This window comes from Melanotaenia boesemani, chromosome 22 (genome assembly GCF_017639745.1).
Source record: "Melanotaenia boesemani isolate fMelBoe1 chromosome 22, fMelBoe1.pri, whole genome shotgun sequence".
NCBI lineage: Eukaryota > Metazoa > Chordata > Actinopteri > Atheriniformes > Melanotaeniidae > Melanotaenia > Melanotaenia boesemani.
The window spans coordinates 22,440,528-22,458,707 of record NC_055703.1 but is presented as its reverse complement, the minus strand read 5'-3'; the positions used below and the strand labels follow the sequence as shown (position 1 = coordinate 22,458,707).

At 41.4% G+C, this 18,180-nt stretch overlaps 1 protein-coding gene across 2 annotated transcripts; it reads right to left on the bottom strand.

The window, feature by feature from the left end:
- Nucleotides 1–1,327: 1,327 nt before the first annotated feature.
- LOC121633265 lies at nt 1,328–18,052 on the bottom strand. 2 transcript variants are annotated; one of them, XM_041975132.1, is made up of 8 exons: nt 17,912–18,052; nt 17,469–17,807; nt 17,148–17,261; nt 16,899–16,991; nt 16,623–16,648; nt 16,361–16,417; nt 16,052–16,120; nt 14,034–14,443 (listed from the first exon to the last, which is right to left on the bottom strand). In XM_041975132.1, the coding sequence occupies exons 1-8, from the start codon at nt 17,970–17,972 to the stop codon at nt 14,336–14,338; spliced, it is 867 nt and encodes a 288-aa protein (XP_041831066.1). In that variant the 5' UTR covers nt 17,973–18,052; the 3' UTR covers nt 14,034–14,335. The 2 variants fall into 2 exon arrangements, with proteins under 2 accessions (XP_041831068.1, XP_041831066.1); XM_041975134.1 differs by lacking the exons at nt 14,034–14,443; nt 16,052–16,120; nt 16,361–16,417; nt 16,623–16,648; nt 16,899–16,991 and adding exons at nt 1,328–1,657; nt 1,987–2,055; nt 4,837–4,862; nt 5,161–5,253.
- Between the last annotated feature and the right edge of the window lie 128 nt (nt 18,053–18,180).

Here is an 18,180-nt window from a genome sequence, read left to right as displayed (position 1 = left end):
CAGTGGTGTAGGGACGGGGTTTGGACTTCTGTCTTTGTTTTCTGATAAATGTTAAATCTTGAATTACTTGAGTTTTCTTTTACTTTTAAAACCTTAGTTATCTGCTAAGTGTTGCAGCAAAAGCTTTGAACTTTTTGTTTTTGTTTAATGTATTTTACTGAGTCCTAATTCTGTTTTATAACAAGAATGACCAGGGGTCTAGCGAGAGATTCTTGGCAAAATGTACCAAAAAATCATGGTGGCCCCTTATGTGGACCTGATCGACACTTCTGACGCATACTTTTCCCATGCTATGAGACAAAGATAATAAATATGATTTTAGTTTAACCTCTAAATTGCTAAACGGCTTCTCTGGCCGTTGCCCTGGTTCATCTGGCAGACACTCTGCTGCATTGCTCAGCCTCTCACTGTCTTCCTGTTCCTCTTCTTTCCTCTCCTCAGCCTCCTCACCGCCTTCAGAGCAACCTTCACCACCCATTTCTTTACTTGCATCTTTTCTCACTCTGCTACAAGGAGGACAGACCCCATACAAGCTACATAGATACAAGATAATCTTAACCTGTTTATAGCATAACATACAATAGAATAAACTTGATGTATTACTAAGATTCTTTCATTTGAATCAGCTGCAGATTGATTGTAAAGTGAGTAACTGAAATACCTACATGAGCTCATCTTGTCTCACATTCTCAGTGATCATCTGGACATGATGATGGACCTGCTGCTGCTGTAGTTTCTGAAAAGGAGGACATGAGGTTCATGATGTTAAGCTTTGCTAACACAGATGTTAATAGTCGGTTAGTGATGCCTGGAGCACACCGACACCCAGCTGAAAATGTGACCTAATTCAGTAATTTTGCCTCTGAATCTGGCTCATATCTGGAATCAACACAATTCAATCCTTCACACAAACATGCAGGCTGATCTCTGACATACATTAACAAAGAAAACAACAGAGCGTTTTAGGTCATAAGGAAATATTTTGTTCATCCCTGACATGAGGAGCATCCAAACACAGGACTAAACAGTCAGGACGCAGGTGTCAGAGCTAAAAACTTTATTATCAACTTACCAAAAGCTCTGTCACTGCAGGAAATATTTGCAACTCAAGAAAACAGAAAAAGTCGAGGTGAAAACAACAAGAGTGACATTACAAAGTCACAACAAGGATTTAACCAAAATCTATTAAAACAAAGAAAGAAAACATTAGCATGAAAAGTAGAACCATGTTTTAGAGATGAAAACTACTCATGAAATATGGTTCCATGAAGAATTTACAGAATATTAACTAATATAAAACAAACAAAAAAACAATAAAAAAAGATCCAGAGACATGATGTTGGGACAGACGACCTGTTTATTTCATCTTCTCTCGAGTTAAATTCTAAAGCTTTTCAAGCGTCATTGTACAATGAGAATTTAAAAGCTGATACTCAAAGCTTTGATATAATATCCTCCATTAGTCAGCGTACTTGTACATTAATATTCTAACATTATCCATTCATGAAACATTTATGAGAAAGAAGTCTTGATTTTAAGACGTAACTTTTAGTTTCTTTGGTTTGTTGACGGTGGAGTAGAGGCTGTTTGGATCAATAGAAACTCCAGTAGAAGAGGAGGAAGCTTCCACAGTGCTGTAGGTCACAGTGTCAGAAACCTGGAAGGAAACATTAAAATACAAACTTCACCTTCAGAAACATGCAAATGTTTGAACATCCCTGATCAAGATTCTGTAAAAGTGAATCAGTGAGTCGACGATGATTTTAATTTTTAATGAAACTTTAAAAAAATGTGACAACATATTTCCTAAATTAAACCGACTATAGATTTATGCTGTTTGGAAATCAGATCCGTTTTTCTGCAGTTACTCAAAGTAAAACAATCTTGACAACAGACACCAAAACATTTGCTTATTTCTATAGAACAAAACACAGTAGTTCATGCTTTTGCAGCAACATGTAGTGTATAATACATGACACCACTCACCTGTTCTCTTTGTCTGGTCTGATCCATGAAGCTGATGGAGACGTACAAAACACCATCCTCAGGATGAGCCTGTACAAAGAACACACCATCATGGCTGCTCAGTGATGTAGATTTATACTGTAGAAATTGCATATTAATTTAATTAAAGCAATTCATCATCATCATCGCAGCTCCTTCTCTTCTGTTGCATAACAAAAATAGATCCAGTGCTCACTGTGTTTATTCAAATATACAGTTTAGAGAACTAACACATACAGATCAGAGTGTGTGTGACTTTGTAATTGGGTGTAGTGTGTGTTCTGTTTCCTGACGGCTTTCTGGACCAGAATGAGTCACTGCAGGGTTTAAGCTCAGTTCCTGCACCATGACACATGAGTAACATATCTGTGTAAGTTTAAGAGTCTGAGCACAAAACTACACACCTGTAAGGCTTTACCCCTCTTTATTGAAACATACATAAATATACAAAGGTCAGTCAAGACAGACCTGAATGAGCCTGGTTAAGGAGAAGAGGACTGTGGATCAGAGAAGGGGTGAGTCCATAGGGTGCGTTGGTTAAGATCCGACAAGGAATAAGGGCAGGAAGGCTCCTTATATACCTTGTGGATCAGGTGAATCCAATAGGTCCTGATGAAGATGAACTGATCAGGACCAGCTGTGGCAGATCAGGGAACTGCAGGAGACTGCAGGAGGCTGAGCTCCATGACAGAGCCCCCCCCTCTAAGGGCCTGATTCCAGACGGCCCAGAGAGACGGCCCAGAGAGACGGCAGAAAGCCGCGGCGGCAGGAGCCGGATCTCCGGAGGACGACCCGGCGGACGAGTAGGCCGGGGCCGGACCCAAGGAGGATGAGCAGACCGGGGCTGGACATCTGGAGGACGACCCGGAAGACGAGCAGGCCGGGGCCGGGACTTGGGAGGCCCGACTGACTGGGACCGGACCTCTGGAGGACGACCAGACCAGGGCCGGGTCATGGAAGGAGGACGACCCGGAGGACGACCAGACCAGGGCCGGATCTCTGGAGGAGGACCTGGAGGACGTGTAGGCCTGGAGCTGACCCTTGGCGGATGGGCATACTCGGACCGGAGCTCTGGAGAACAGGCTGGCTGGATCTCTGGCACCGGTCGGGCAGGCTGGACCTCTGGCGGCTGAGCAGGCCGAACCTCCGGCAGACTGCCAGAGGGCTGCTCGGGCTGGAGCTGGAGCTTAGGCGGACGCCCAGAGGACTGTGCAGGCTGTACAGGCTGGAGCTCAGGCGGACGGCCTGACTGGAGCTGGATCTCTGGCAGGCGCGCTGACTGGAGCTCCAGAAGATAGGCACAAGGGATTAGTTCCAACGGACAACCAGGAGGTCGCTCAGACAGGGAAAGAGCCAGGGCCTGGAGAGGAGCGTCTCGCTCGGAGACCCCTTCGGAGACTGGCGTCCCAGGCTGGAGAGGAACGTCGTGCCCCTCGACGTCCTCAGAGACAGAAACCACCGGCTGGAGAGGAGCGTCGCGACCGTTGACCCCCTCAGAGACAGGAACCATCGGCTGGAGAGGAGCGTCTCGACCATCGACCTCCTCGGAAACTGGAACCTCCAGAGGTTGCGTGGACCCTGGAGCTGACCTTGGACCTGAAAGTGCCAGACAGGACCGTCGCGCTGGCGTCGGAGGTAGATCTGAAGCAGCCCGTGGAGCTGGCGTCGGAGACTGAGCAGGGGCAGGCCGTGGCATCGGCGTTGGACGTGGGCTAGCCGGTGAAGACCGGGGAGCAGGCACGGGAGGCTGCAGGACAGGACCAGACCGAGGCTGAGGCGTCGGACGCTGTAGAGCCGGGACTGACCGTTGATGTGGCGTCTGACGCTGTAGAGCCGGGCTGAACTGGGAAGCAGGCGTGGGCGGCTGCAGAACCGGTGTTGACTGTGGCTGTGACGTCGGACGCTGTAGAGCCGGAGCTGACCGGGGAGCAGTTGTCGGAGGCTGCGGAGCAGGACAGGACTGGGAGGCAGGCATGACCGGCTGCTGAACAGGAACTGACGGCGGCTGAGGCGTCGGAGGCTGTAGAGCCGGAGCTGACCGCGAAGCAGGTGTCAAAGGCTGCAGGACCAGAGCTGCCTGTGACTGTTGCTGTGGCTCCGGGGTGGAGAACTTGGAGACTGGAGTCCTCCGAATTGCCACCCTTGAGCCCTGGTAAGGAGACCATTCAGGACCACTCTTCTGAATGGCTATCATTTGGTGCAGCCTTTGAGTCATCTCCACTTCATTAGAAAAAGGTGGGCCAGCTAGGGGAAGTTCCTCTCTCCTCTTACGACTCATGTTGTTTGGTCGGATCTTCTGTAACGCAGGACTCCACTGAGACATAGGCAGCTTTACCCCTCTTTATTGAAATATACATAAATATACAAAGGTCAGTCAAGACAGACCTGAATGAGCCTGGTTAAGGAGAAGAGGCTTGTGGATCAGCGAAGGGGTGAGTCCATAGAGTGCGTTGGTTAAGATCCGACAAGGAATAAGGGCAGGAAGGCTCCTTATATACCTTGTGGATCAGGTGAATCCAATAGGTCCTGATGAAGATGAACTGATCGGGACCAGCTGTGGCAGATCAGGGAACTGCAGGAGAATGCAGGAGGCTGAGCTCCCTGACAACACCACATGTACGACTGTCAGAGAGGAGTTCATTTAACTCATTTAAAGGCTGTTAGTGGTGACAAAGACTTCATTCACCCTGCTGCTGTAAAAATAAACTTTTTATTCAATGTAAACTACAGCAGTTATCACAGAATAAAATCACTGATATCCACACAAACCAGACTTTAACAGTGTTTTGTAGAACACAGTTAAATATTAAATCAATCAGAGTTTAAACTCACTGTGTTTTCTTCCTTTTTTCTACTTCCTGAAAATACAAAAGAGACAAGTTCAGCTTCTAAACTCAAAGCTCAGGCTTTCAGTCATGTCTGTTTTTTAATAATCACCATCAAAGAAGAGCTGCTTTAACACACATGTTTATCTGAACTAACAATCTTCACATGATTAACTTCCTCAATTCTGTTTCTGATCAGGTCAGTGATAGATCGAGAAGTTCTGTAGATCCAAGAGTCAGCTAAATGCATCAAAAATAAAAGTTTGAATATCAAACACTATTATTCTACACCTGCATGGAGGGTGGAGCTGCCATGTGGAGATGTTCTCACCTTTAGTTTTCTTCCATACGATGATGATCATCACAACAGTGATTAAGAGAGCTGCTGAACTCACAGAAACAATAATCAACAACAACAATGAACCTGGAAAGAGAATTAAAATGTTAAACATGATCAGTGGTTCTGAACAAGGTTTCAGACTGAGACACACTGACTGAAGCAGAGAAAATCTCCACCAGCAGCCAAGCGTCAGTCTGACATTCACACTGCAGAAGATGAAAGATTCAGTTTGTGTTGCTGATGTTGTTTTACGTGCAGTGGATGATGTCGGTGCCTTTGATTTTGCTGTGGTAGTTGACAGAGTTTTGTTAGTGGGTGCAGTGGATGGTGTCGGTGTTGTAGTAGCTGATGGTGTTGACGAGTTGTCTCCATCTGATAAACACAGTAACAAGATGTAACCACAGTGTTCATTAAGACCAAACTCCGTGTTTAAAATCTTTACAAAAAGATAGAAAATAGGTGAAAATTAAGCCATTTTTCTTTAAACGTATGTTTTCTTTCAGATGAAAATAACTTCATCACTGTGATCATCATTATTGTGATATTTCAGTCTGTTGTTCTAACAAGACAGTTTGAGCTGAAAACATCATGTTGTAAATACTTTGTTGTTTTTACTGAACATCCAGGTCATACTTTCGCAGTTACTCTGATCATGTATCACATTTCCACAAGACAAAGTGACTTCATCACCAACTCTGACAGTGAAGGAGGATGAAAGTTGTTCAGCTGCTGCTGGTGAGAAAAATTAATATATAGTAAATCAAACAGTTGAATATAAATGTCTGACATGTTTCTTGTTAATGGGAGGATTATTTTACAATTAATAAAAGTTTGTAACCAAGTTACAGATAAAACATGTCTGTGTTAGAGGAGGAAAACTTAATGAAGCTACATTAGTAAATCTTTGAAACTGGTTTAAATCATTTTATTTAACATGTTAAATATGTTTCCTTACCTGTAAACTGAAGCATCAGAATCAGGAATAAAGACATTTTAATCCATCTGAGTGGAACCATTGTGCTTCTGTCTCTCTTGTTGTCTCCTTCATAAATGACGAGTCTCTAAAAGTGGTTTCTTAAACAGAAGTATATTATGAGCTTCTTCTGGTTTGTGAGGCGTAACTTCCTGATAGTGACTTCACTCTGTGTTTTATCACCTCTGTTCCTTGTTGAATTAATTGAGTTGTTTACCTCCTATTTCCTTATTTATTTAAAGAATCTAAATAAAACTTCTTAACTTTTAATGCATGTTTAATATATTTTACTAAATCTTTAATCTGCTTTGTTTTCCACTGAAGATGACTGTGAACAGTTCAGTAAAGAACAGAGGAAGCTGCATGTGTGACGATTGCTGGTACAGATAAACTTTCACCTTCATGCAGCTCTTCTATTTTGAATGTGTTTATTAATAAATTACTAAACTGATGTCATTTTTCTGAGAAGTTTAGGAGAAGTGTTTTACTGAGAATGTGTCTACAAAAGGTGCAGAGCTCCAGTTATAATTAGATTAACATTATAAAAACATCAGTTTATGTTCATTTAGATGCAGTGATGGAGACAGAAAATGTTCACTGTGGTCGCTACGATGGATTTGTGATTATTTCTGGGGTGCCGTACACGTTCCACTACACAGTGAGTAAGTGTGTAAAGCAAAACTCGGCTGCAACGTCACGCAGCGGCCTGCAAGAAAAAATTGTGAAGTGCAGTTTCTCAGCATCAAGATGCTGCTGGGCTGCGACGCTCCAGAAACGTACAAAATAAATGTCAGTGCACCATCAAACAAGTCAGCAACACTGAGTTATAAAGTTTGAAGGTTATCTAGTGCAACTTAAACAACATGATAACAATAATGAAAATACTACTTATAATTTTTACTTAATTCATCCCAATTGAGAAATTCAGCTCTGCATTTAATCCATCTCTAGATGTACGAGAGCAGTGGGCTGCCATGATGTTCCAGCACCTGGAGAGCAGTTGGGAGGGGTTCAGGATCTGGCAATAATTTATAATTCAATTCATTCTCCAACACCACTCACTTTCCCTGTCGGGATGAGTGTCGAGAAAGAAGCTCAGACACCAGAAGGAGGCAATGACAGATGATCAGGAAGGCACACGATAGCAGAGACGCACACAGCCACGTTTTCTTCAGAGACTTTTAACTGAATATATTTTATGTTGAGTTAAACGAAGGACAGACAACTCGACTGACTGGATTGTGGTTCTGCAGGGTCTGCCCATGACTAGGGGTGGTGAACTTGATGAGGAGGGATGGGGTAAAATTGGCAAGAGGAAGCATAAACGGACGTGTGCGGATAATTCGCAGGAAAGGAATGTTGGTGATGCTGGCCATACTAAACTACAGAGGGACGAGCAGGGCACAGAGGAGGGGTTTCTGGTGTTTGTTAAACTGTCTGGGGGTTATGGGCTCTGTGCTGTTAACCACCTTAAGTTGGCGAAAGAACTGAAAAAAGAGCTTGGTGACTTGCTGAATGTTTACGTTATAAGAAATGGGGTACTTGCTATGGTGTGCAAGATGGCTGCGCAGTAAACCAGGACACTGAGGATCACCAGCCTGCTAGGTAAGGGTGTTGAGGCCTCTAAACCACGGACACAGGTAGAGATTACTGGGATGATTTATGGTGTGTCTGATCAGGAGCTATTAGTTGGCCTGAAGGGGAAGAATGTGATTGGGATGAAGCACATGGGCAACACTATGAGTGGGGGAGGCTCCTCGCCAGTCCTCCTTACTTTTCTTGATGGAGTTTTACCTGTTAAGGTTCAGCTTGGGTTCTTGAGTTATATTGTCAGGGCGTATGAACAACCTCCGGTGAGATGTTACAAATGTCAACATTATGGCCATGTGGCGACGGCGTGTAGGGGGCAGCTTAGATGTAGAAGGTGTGTTAAAAATCATGATGGGAGAGACTGTGTAGAATCAGTTTGGTGTTGTAGTTGCTGGGGAGGGGGGATCATCCAGCTTCTTTTAAAGGGTGCCCGCATTATGTTAAGGCGGAGAGCATTGACAGAGTTAGGAAAGGGAATAATATCTCCTAAGCTGAAGCAGTGTGGCGTGTGGAAGGTGCGAGGGGAGCCGGACAGACCTGTACTTGAAAATACTTGCTACTTCTGGTGAGGACGACTCTGTGTTAGTCAGTAGAAAAGCCTTATTGGCATTCATGGTTGAAGCATTGTGGAAAGTAAAGATGGTGGCAAAGAGGAAAACCGATGTGGCCGAGAAATTACTTCAGCTGCTGAACTATTGCTTGGTTTTAGGGACGTCCCTCCTGAGGATGTCTGGAGTTTTACTTATTCCTAAGACGGGGTAGGCCGTGGGGCCTGTGATAGTCAGGCTCTCTGGGATGATGCAGATGGAGAAGGGGTGTTAGATGGAGTTGGGTTGCAGGATAGTTTAGCTTGACATTAGCCATGTGTTGTTTTTGCTGTAATGGAATGCTAGGAGTCTTATAGCGAATGGTCAGGAATTTAAGTGTTTTTTGGGTGAATTACTGACTAAAGCTGATATAATTTGCATTGAAGAAACCTGGTTGAAGCCGAGGTTGGATTTTGTTATTCTGGGATATGATTGTGAGAGAAGAGATCGGGAGGGTACTTCTGGTGGAGGTTGTGCGACCTTTATTAGGAGAGGGATTCAGTATGGTAGAATTGATGTTGGGGCAGCGATTGAGTGTATGGTGGTGGAACTATGGACGACAAAAGGGAAGGTTACTCTTGTTAATGTGTATAATCCTTGTGTTAGATTGGAGAGGAGTTATTTCATGGATATTATGGTTGGAATTAGTGGTCCAGTTGTTTGGGTGGGGGATCTGAATGCTCATAGTGAGTTGTGGGGGAGTAGGCTGACTGACGGGAATGGTCGAGTGTTGGAGGATTTTCTGGATTTCTATGACTTAGTTGGTCTAAATGATGGGCGGCCTACAAGGTTTGGGGCAGGTCGGATGTGTTCATCTTCCATTGATATTACATTAGCCTTGTGGGAGCTTGCCTTGGTTGGGAGGTGGGATGTTCTGGAGTGTAGCACAATGGGAAGTGATCATGCTCCAACGATCAGCACGGGCAAACTGGTTTGCATACATGGGAGCTGTTTACAGGGAGTTGTATATTATAGATGGTGATTTGGATGTGGATCAATGGAAAAAGTCCCTTACTACTGCCATATGGTCAGCTGCAGTTAGGATATTCCCAAGAAGAAGGTCTGTGGAAGAAGTGTGATTGTGCCCTGGTGGAATGAGGATTGTAATAAGGTGGTTCGAGCTAGGAATAGAGCTTTTAGGAAATTGAGGAAGTATCCTATGGACCACTGTGTTACTGAATACAGAAGATTGAGAGCTAAATCCAGGCGTGTCATTAAAGATGCAAAGAAGGTCCTATTGTGAAAATTTAGGCTCGAGAACACCTGCCAGAGTTCTCTGGAATTTGATACGTAAAATGACTGGAACACACAAGCAGATGGTAGTTCCTGTCCTCCAGTGTGAGATTGGACAAGCGGTGAGAACTAGAGATAAGGCCAGTGTGTGTTTGTGAGACAGTTTCAGAAGGTGCATTGCTCTACTAATTCCAGTGCAAAAAGTAGAAGGAGAACAGAGGAGATTGTGGTGCAAAACCTGGTTAAGCTGGAGTTCAATGTGGATACCTCGGGCTTGATTAATGTTTTCTTCTTGCTGGATGAACTGAAAAGTGCAATAAGGCAGGGGATAGATACCTCCCCGGGAAGGGATGGGTTAGGCTGTCAGGTGTTCAAACAAGCGGGAGATGTCTTGTTGGAAAAACTTTTGGCTTTGTGTAACACGATGTGGGCAGATGGCTACTTACTAAAAGAATGGAAGCATGCCACTATCATCCCGATTGGTAAACCGGGGAAAAAGGCTAGCGATCCAGTTTCTTATAGACCCACAACCCTGACCTCAGTAATGTGTAAAATAATTAAGTGCATGGTTATGCACAGGTTAGTTCAACACTTGGAGAAGAGTGGGTTTTTTGCGTCTAATCAAGGTGGGTTTATGAAGGTAGATCGACTATGGATGCTGTCTTGAGGCTGGATGTGGATATTAGAAGAGCTATGGCCAACAGAGAGGGGGTTGTTGCTGTGTTCTTGGATATTGAAAAGGCTTATGACATGCTGTGGAGGGACGGGCTGTTAATTGCCCTGTTTGATGCTGGGATTCGTGGGAGGAGGTTTAATTGGATCAAAGATTTTTTGAGGAATAGGACAATACAAGTGAGGGTGGAACAGTCGCTCTCTGAGGAGGTAGAGGTTGAAAATGGTACCCCCCAAGGGAGTGTTATTATCCCTGTGTTGTTTAATGTCCTGATAAATGATATGTTCACTGGTGTAGGGACGGGGTTTGGACTTCAGTCTTTGTTTTCCACAAATGTTAAATCTTGAATTACTTGGGTTTTCTTTTATTTTTAAGACATTAGTTATCTGTTAAGTGTTGCAGCAAAAGCTTTGAACTTTTTGTTTTTGTTTAATGTGTTTTACTGAGTCCTAATTCTGTTTTACAACAAGAATGACCAGGGGTCTAGCGAGAGATTCTGGGTGAAATGTACAAACCATCATGGTGGCCCCTTATGTGGACCTGATCGACACTTCTGACGCATACTTTTCCCATGCTATAAGACAAAGATAATAAATATGTTTTTAGTTTAACCTCTAAATTGCAAAATGGCTTCTCTGGCCGTTGCCCTGGTTCATCTGGCAGACACTCTGCTGCATTGCTCAGCCTCTCACTGTCTTCCTGTTCCTCTTCTTTCCTCTCCTCAGCCTCCTCACCGCCTTCAGAGCAACCTTCACCGCCCATTTCTTTACTTGCATCTTCTCTCACTCTGCTAAAAGGAGGACAGACCCCATACAAGCTACATAGATACAAGATAATCTTAACCTGTTTATAGCATAACATACAATAGAATAAACTTGATGTTACTAAGATTCTTTCATTTGAATCAGCTGCAGATTGATTGTAAAGTGAGTAACTGAACTACCTGCATGAGCTCATCTTGTCTCACGTTCTCAGTGATCATCTGGACATGATGATGGACCTGCTGCTGCTGTAGTTTCTGAAACGGAGGACATGAGGTTCATGATGTTAAGCTTTGCTAATACAGATGTTAATAGTCGGTTAGTGATGCCTGGAGCACACCGACACCCAGCTGAAAATGTGACCTAATTCAATAATTTTGCCTCTGAATCTGGCTCATATCTGGAATCACCACAATTCAATCCTTCACACAAACATGCAGGCTGATCTCTGACATACATTAACAAAGAAAACAACAGAGCGTTTTAGGTCATAAGGAAATATTTTGTTCATCCCTGACATGAGGAGCAACCAAACACAGGACTAAACAGTCAAGACGCAGGTGTCAGAGCTAAAACCTTTATTATCAACTTACCAAAAGCTCTGTCACTGCAGGAAATATTTGCAACTCAAGAAAACAGAAAAAGTTGAGGTGAAGACAACAAGAGTGACATTCCAAAGTTGCAAGAAGTATTCAACCAAAATCTATTAAAAGAAAGAAAGAAAACATTATTAGTGTAAACATCTGTCATTTTACACTTTTACAACTTCTTAGGGTCTGACTTCTGACTCAGGTGAGATGGTGTAAATGTCACATTGGCAGAGCAGGAAGGTGTATGAGGGTAAATTTTCTCTTTACCCTCATACAGCCACTCCACTGTGTGTCTACAGTTTCCATCGTCCAACACAGAGCAGAACAAAGTGACTTTATCTTTGTTGTTCTGTTCAGTCACTGGTGAAGATGGAGATGTTGTGAGAGAAGGACAACAAGAGGAAAATAACTTAATCACTGTGATAATGTAAATACTCACTGGTAATAACAGACAGATGAGCCCCAAAATCTGGTCCTTGTTGTTGTCCTGATACAAACTGTCTGCAGGAGTAAAGACCAACATCCTCGTCTGTGACCTTCTTTATAACCAGAGAACAGTTCGCTGTAAGACTGATTTAGATGCTGCATCTCTGTAAATCTGTTGATGTTTAAAGAACCATTTTTGATTCTGCATTTGTTCAATGGCTGAAGATCTAGGTCATATTTTCACAGTTATTCTGATCATGTGTCACATTTTCACAAGGAAAAGTGACTTCATCACCAACTCTGACAGTGATGAATGAAAAATCTTGTCCATTTGCTGCTGTTGGTAATAAAAGATTAATGTTACAAAAGAAAATGCTTCTGATATTCACAGATGGTTCAAGAATCAAATTAAAAAAACAAGAAGTTTGTGTTTAACTTACAAAGAATCAAGTAAAGTCACAAAGTTAAAACTAAATATAGCTGTGAAACTTCTTTTAATTGAACCATATTCATGTGTGTTCTTACCTGTAAACTGGAGCATCAGTATCAGGAATAAAAACATTTTAATCCATCTGAATGCGACCATTGTTCTTCCTTTTCTCTCTTGTCGTCTTCTCTAGCTCTCTGGTTCACAAATAACCCCTTCACATCTTTGTCATGTAAAAGTATTTATTGATGAAATTTAAGAGAAAAAATCTTTTAAAAATGTAACATTTATGCTCAGTGCCTTTATATTGCCCTGCTCTTTGATCCTTCCTGAGAATAACAGCATGTTAATTTTTTCCTACTGAGGTGAACGATACTAACCAGTGGGCTTTAATGTACAATGTCATGTGACACATCATGTTGGTTTCAGTTTGCAGGAAAACTCGTATAAGTGTGAAAATGAGGCTTTTTGTCCTTTCACATATTCCACCACATGGGTAAACTAGATGACCTGGTTGAGCTGCTGCTGCTCCCCTTCAGTCATATAGATCCAGTGAGCCAACTCGTCCTTCCTCAATTCAACTCCATCACTACCACACCAGCTCAGATGTGAATCAGCTTTCAGCCCCCTATGCTGTCGGGTGCAAACCTCCTATCTCCAAAATTCGTGATTTTTGTTTTCCTTCATAAATCAGTACTATTGGTCACCCTCTATGTCTGTCTGTTGTTTTACAATTATTTAACCAAAGATATATGATTAAAACATAATACAAAGTTTGATGACATTATGTCCTGTTATTACAAAACCATTCCGTTTTTGTTTTTTTTTTTTAAAATGACAGTTTTGGAGATAGGAGGTTTTTGCCCGACAGCAGCGATATGAACCCTACAAACAGGACTACCATGTGCAATGAAGGTGCATCAATCCAACCTTCACCTTCACATTTTGCTTAATAGAACACATATATCTATTTTTTCTTCATTTAGGAAGTCTTTTCTTGTGTTCTTTGATTCACACTGAACAAACTCAGACGGCTTTAAAATATGATGTCATGTGAAACATGTCAGCTTTACTGATGAAATTAAATTTGTTCAGCGGAATAAAAGTGAGATTGAGCTTTCTGTTGTCCTTCAAGATATATCCAGTCATTTTTAGCTTCTTATAGTAAAGCAAGAAATAAAAAAGTCATGAGAAGGAGAACATTAGTTAGAGATGCACATACACAAACATTCCTCCACCCCTGCATGCATTGACTCAGGGGAGGAAGCAGTGTGCTTCTTTGCATAGATAAACAGCTCTACCGCCCTCTGCTGGAGACTTTAGGTTACTGTTTTAAAATACCACTTTACCTCTGGATCTGACACAGGCTGACTTCTGTCACATATGAACACAGGAGAGAAACAACCAAGCTTCACATTTTATCAAGAGATGTTTTGTCAGTCCATGGCATGAAGAGGATCCAAGCACAGGACTAAATACAACTAAACATTTTATCTTAGAGAAACCAAAGTCCTGTCCCAGCAGGAAATGTGTAACTAAAAACAGAAAGAAAACAATGTAGAGGTGAAAACACACAAGTGGTATCATGGAGTTACAACCAGGTTCTGAATAATTTAATTTGTGTTTAAAGTCAAAAAGACTAAAATCTTGATTCTTTTGAAAGATTTCCTTTGTTTATTTATGTCTAAAGCTTTGTACATTTAGAGCTTTGAACAAGAATGAATTGAAAGTAATGAAAACAGATGATCCTCCTTAAATCTTTTTTTGCCCATGATATAGTATATCCTCTATGACTGCTCTGTTATAATATTCTTTATTAGTTGGCATGCAGATACTTTAATATCCCAAATCCACAATTCAAGAAAACATTCATAAAAACAAAATGTTAAATTCAATGAAAAACTTCTTATTTCTGTGGTTTGTTGACGGTGGAGTAGAGGCTGTTTGGATCAATAGAAACTCCAGTAGATGAGGAGGAAGCTTTCACAGTGCTGTAGGTCACAGTGTCAGAAACCTGGAAGGAAACATTAAAATACAAACTTCATCTACAAAGACATGCAAAAGTTTGAAAGTCCTTGATCAAAATTCTGTTTATCAGTGAGCAAGAGATGACCTGAGGCCTTTACAACGACGATGGTTATTAACTCGATAATTCAACCCAGGTTTTTCCATCTTGATCAGTGCGCTCTCACATAATAGGGGTGGAGTTTGCAGCATCTGACCAATCGCAGACATGGAGAAACCCTGCAGAGCAGCCTCCTCTATTATGGAGGAGCAGATAATTATTCTTCAGAAATATGAAGAATTCATACACATGATGAAGGCCAGCAGCAAGGAAGTAATGCTGACAGAAAACTGACGACTGTGTTAATGCTTAAATTCTTGAGATTATACAATATTAATTTATCAGACAATATAAACAAACAGCACTCTGATAACTCAATTTCACTTTATTGAGGCCCAGATGTTTTGGGCAGAGAACTTCCTCCTTTCCTTCCTTTATATTTTTCATTCAGTTTTTTGAGGCTCAGCAACCTGTTTAGTGTTAGAATATTAATTCCTCAACATGACAGCATGAGTAATTGCGTTCCATAAATTCATGTTTCTGCAGTCCTGCCATGTGCAACCATTATTATTAACCTCATTGTTTCAGATGCAACCCTAGTGGAGATAAACGACCTTGGGAATAAGTCAAGAACAAGTACAAAAACATACTTCAAAGGGATCAGTGACAAGGCTTTAATTTTTCTTCAAAGATGCATCTATCCCTAAAAACTCTTCCTCTCCTGAATGTTCTTCTCACGATGCGTGTACAAACGTGGACAGGATGTTCTATGGGTGTGACATTTTCTAAGGGAACTGAACGGTCAGGAAGTGATGTTTTAAAACTCGATCTCTCTTCCAGAACATAACCTTCTCTGGAGCAGGTTATTCATTCAGCATAAGTTACCATGGTGATTTACCTGCAGTAAGAAATTAACCAGCTTAACTGTAGAGAAAAGCCAGAGTTAACCCTCAAGTTACACGGATAAGAGAAAATCCAGCTTTGTCGTACAGGCCTCTGATCTCCAAAGTACAGAAGGTTATTTATTTTTCCCTGATTGAATTCTGCTCATCTGTTGATTGCTGAGCTTTATATAAAAATCCCTGAATAAGGTGAACCCTCCTACATTTTAAGAATTATTCTTGTTCTTTAATGCACAGCTACCTGAATACAGTCTTTTGTTATGGTCAGCATCATGGGGGGTTCTAAGCCAGATTCCTCTTTGTTTTGCATGTTATATTATCTCATTTAGAGGCTGATAAGATCTAGTTTTGTGATAACATTTAAAAAACTTTCAATCAGGTCATTAAGTTCCACTTCTGTCTTTAGATCATAAGACCCATCATCAGAAGTGTTCCTCAGGTCCATCATGTGTTTTATGGTGTTTAGGGATATTACTTGTTCATGTTCGCTGTTAGGATATGTCAGATGATGCAAACATGTGTAAATATTTTTGTTCCCTAAACTTTTTCTCACAAATAAGCAGCTGAAGCTCCTTAAAGCAGCTACAGTGTGAAAGTTACATCCCTTACATGCGTTTGCAGCAACATTTACTTTATAATACATGACACCACTCACCTGTTCTCTTTGTCTGGTCTTACTGGTGAAGCTGATGGAGGCGTAGGAAACACCATCCTCAGGATCAGCCTGTACAGAGAACACACCATCATGGCTGCTCAGTAATAAAAGGATTTATAGCGACTAAACTACACGTCTGTTTGATTCAAGTCATTTCACCATCATCTCAGCTCCTTCCTCTCCTCTGCTGCAGAACTAAAATAGATTCAGTGGTCACAGAAAGTTTGGAGAACTAACACACACACAGAACTGTGTGTGTGTGTGTGTGTGTGTGTGTTTGTGTGTGTGCATATGTGTGTGTGTTCTTACTGTTTCCTGACTGGCTTCTGGACCAGATTGAGTCACTGGAGGGTTTAAGCTCAGTTCCTGCACATTGACAGTTGAGTAACATGTCAGTGTGAGTTTAAGGATGTGTACACAAAGCTACACAACATTGTGGTGACAAAGAATTCATTCACTCTGCTGCTGTACATACTTTTTATTCAATGTATTCTACAGCAGTTGATAGATATCCACACCAACCAAACTTTAACCCTGTTAAAGTGTTTAATTATTCAGTGTTTAAACTCACAGTATTTTCTTTCTCCTTTTTATTTCCTGAAAAACAAAATAATGATGTTCAGCTTCCAAAGTTAAAGTTCAGACTTTCAATCCTGTCTGTTTTGTAAATATCACATCTATAGAAGAGATGATTGGTCTTAGTTTCTGATGAATCCCTTGTGTTGTTTTTGTTTCCTATTTTGTACTGTAACTACCAGCAAATGCGTCAAAAATAAAAAGTTTACATCCTCAGCACTATGTCGTCTATTTCATGGAGGTTGGAAGTTTAATCTGCAAATGTTCTCACCTTTAGTTTTCTTCCATATGATGATGATCACCACAGCAGTGATTAAGAGAGCTGCTGAACTCACAGAAACAATAATAAACAACCACGATGAACCTGGAAAGAGAATTAAAATGTTCAACATGGTCAGAGGTTCTGAACAACAACAAGTTTCAGACTGAGACACACTGACTGAAGCAGAGAAAATCTCCACCAGCAGCCAAGAGTCAGTCTGACATTCACACTGCAGAAGACGAGAGATTCAGTCTCTACCTGCTTGTTGTGATGGATTGTTGTTGTTTGCAGGTGTTTGTCTGTCCACTGATGTCTCTTTAGTTTGTCCTGTTGATAATTTAGGTATAGAAGGTTTTTCTGTTGACTCCTCACCTGAACACACACACAACAGGATGTTATCACAGTTTACATGAAAACCATACACCATGTTTAAAAAACAAAAGATGAGAACAAAATGTTCTAAAATTTAAGTTTCAAGTCCTAAAAATAAGTAAATAGTAAAGATTATTATTGGGATATTTCAGTCTGTTGTTCTAACAAGACAGTTTGAGCTGAAAACATCATGATGTAAATACTCACTGGTAATAACAAACAGATCAACATGAAAGTCTGGTCCTTGTTTTTGTTCTGATACAAACTGTCTGCAGGAGTAAAGACCAACATCCTCGTCTGTGACCTTCTTTATAACCAGAGAACAGTTCGCTGTAACACTCAGTCTGTCTGATTTAGTTGCTGCTCCTCTGTGAATTTGTCCTTGTTCAAACAGCGTTACTGCTTTGTTGTTTTTACTGAGCATCCAGGTCGTACTTTCACAGTTACTCTGATCATGTATCACATTTCCACAAGACAAAGTGACTTCATCACCAACTCTGACAGTGAAGGAGGATGAATGTTGTTCAGCTGCTGCTGGTGAGAAAACTAAAACATAAAAAAACTGTTAAACGTAAATGGAAGATAATTTCACAAAATCTTTGAAACTGGTTTAATTCATTTTATTTAACATGTTAAATATGTTTCCTTACCTGTAAACTGAAGCATCAGAATCAGGGATAAAGACATTTTAATCCATCTGAGTGGAACCATTGTGCTTCTGTCTCTCTTGTTGTCTCCTTCACAAATGACCGAGTCTCTAAAAGTGGTTTCTTTAACAGAAATATATTATGAGCTTCTTCTGGTTTGTGAGGCATCACTTCTTCATTGTATGGGCTAATATTGCAAATTTAAAAAAATAATAAAGGAAGGAAGTTGTGTAATGATTGTAACTTCCATAAACTTTGTTCATGCAGCTCTT

Coding starts and splice junctions, on each gene's coding strand:
- LOC121633265 (XM_041975132.1), bottom strand. CDS start 17,972: ATGGTTCCACTCAGATGGATTAAAATGTCTTTATCCCTGATTCTGATG. Junction 17,808..17,911: donor TCTGATGCTTCAGTTTACAG/GTAAGGAAACAT, acceptor TTTATGTTTTAG/TTTTCTCACCAGCAGCAGCT. Junction 14,444..16,051: donor AGACCAGACAAAGAGAACAG/GTGAGTGGTGTC, acceptor GTTTCCTTCCAG/GTTTCTGACACTGTGACCTA.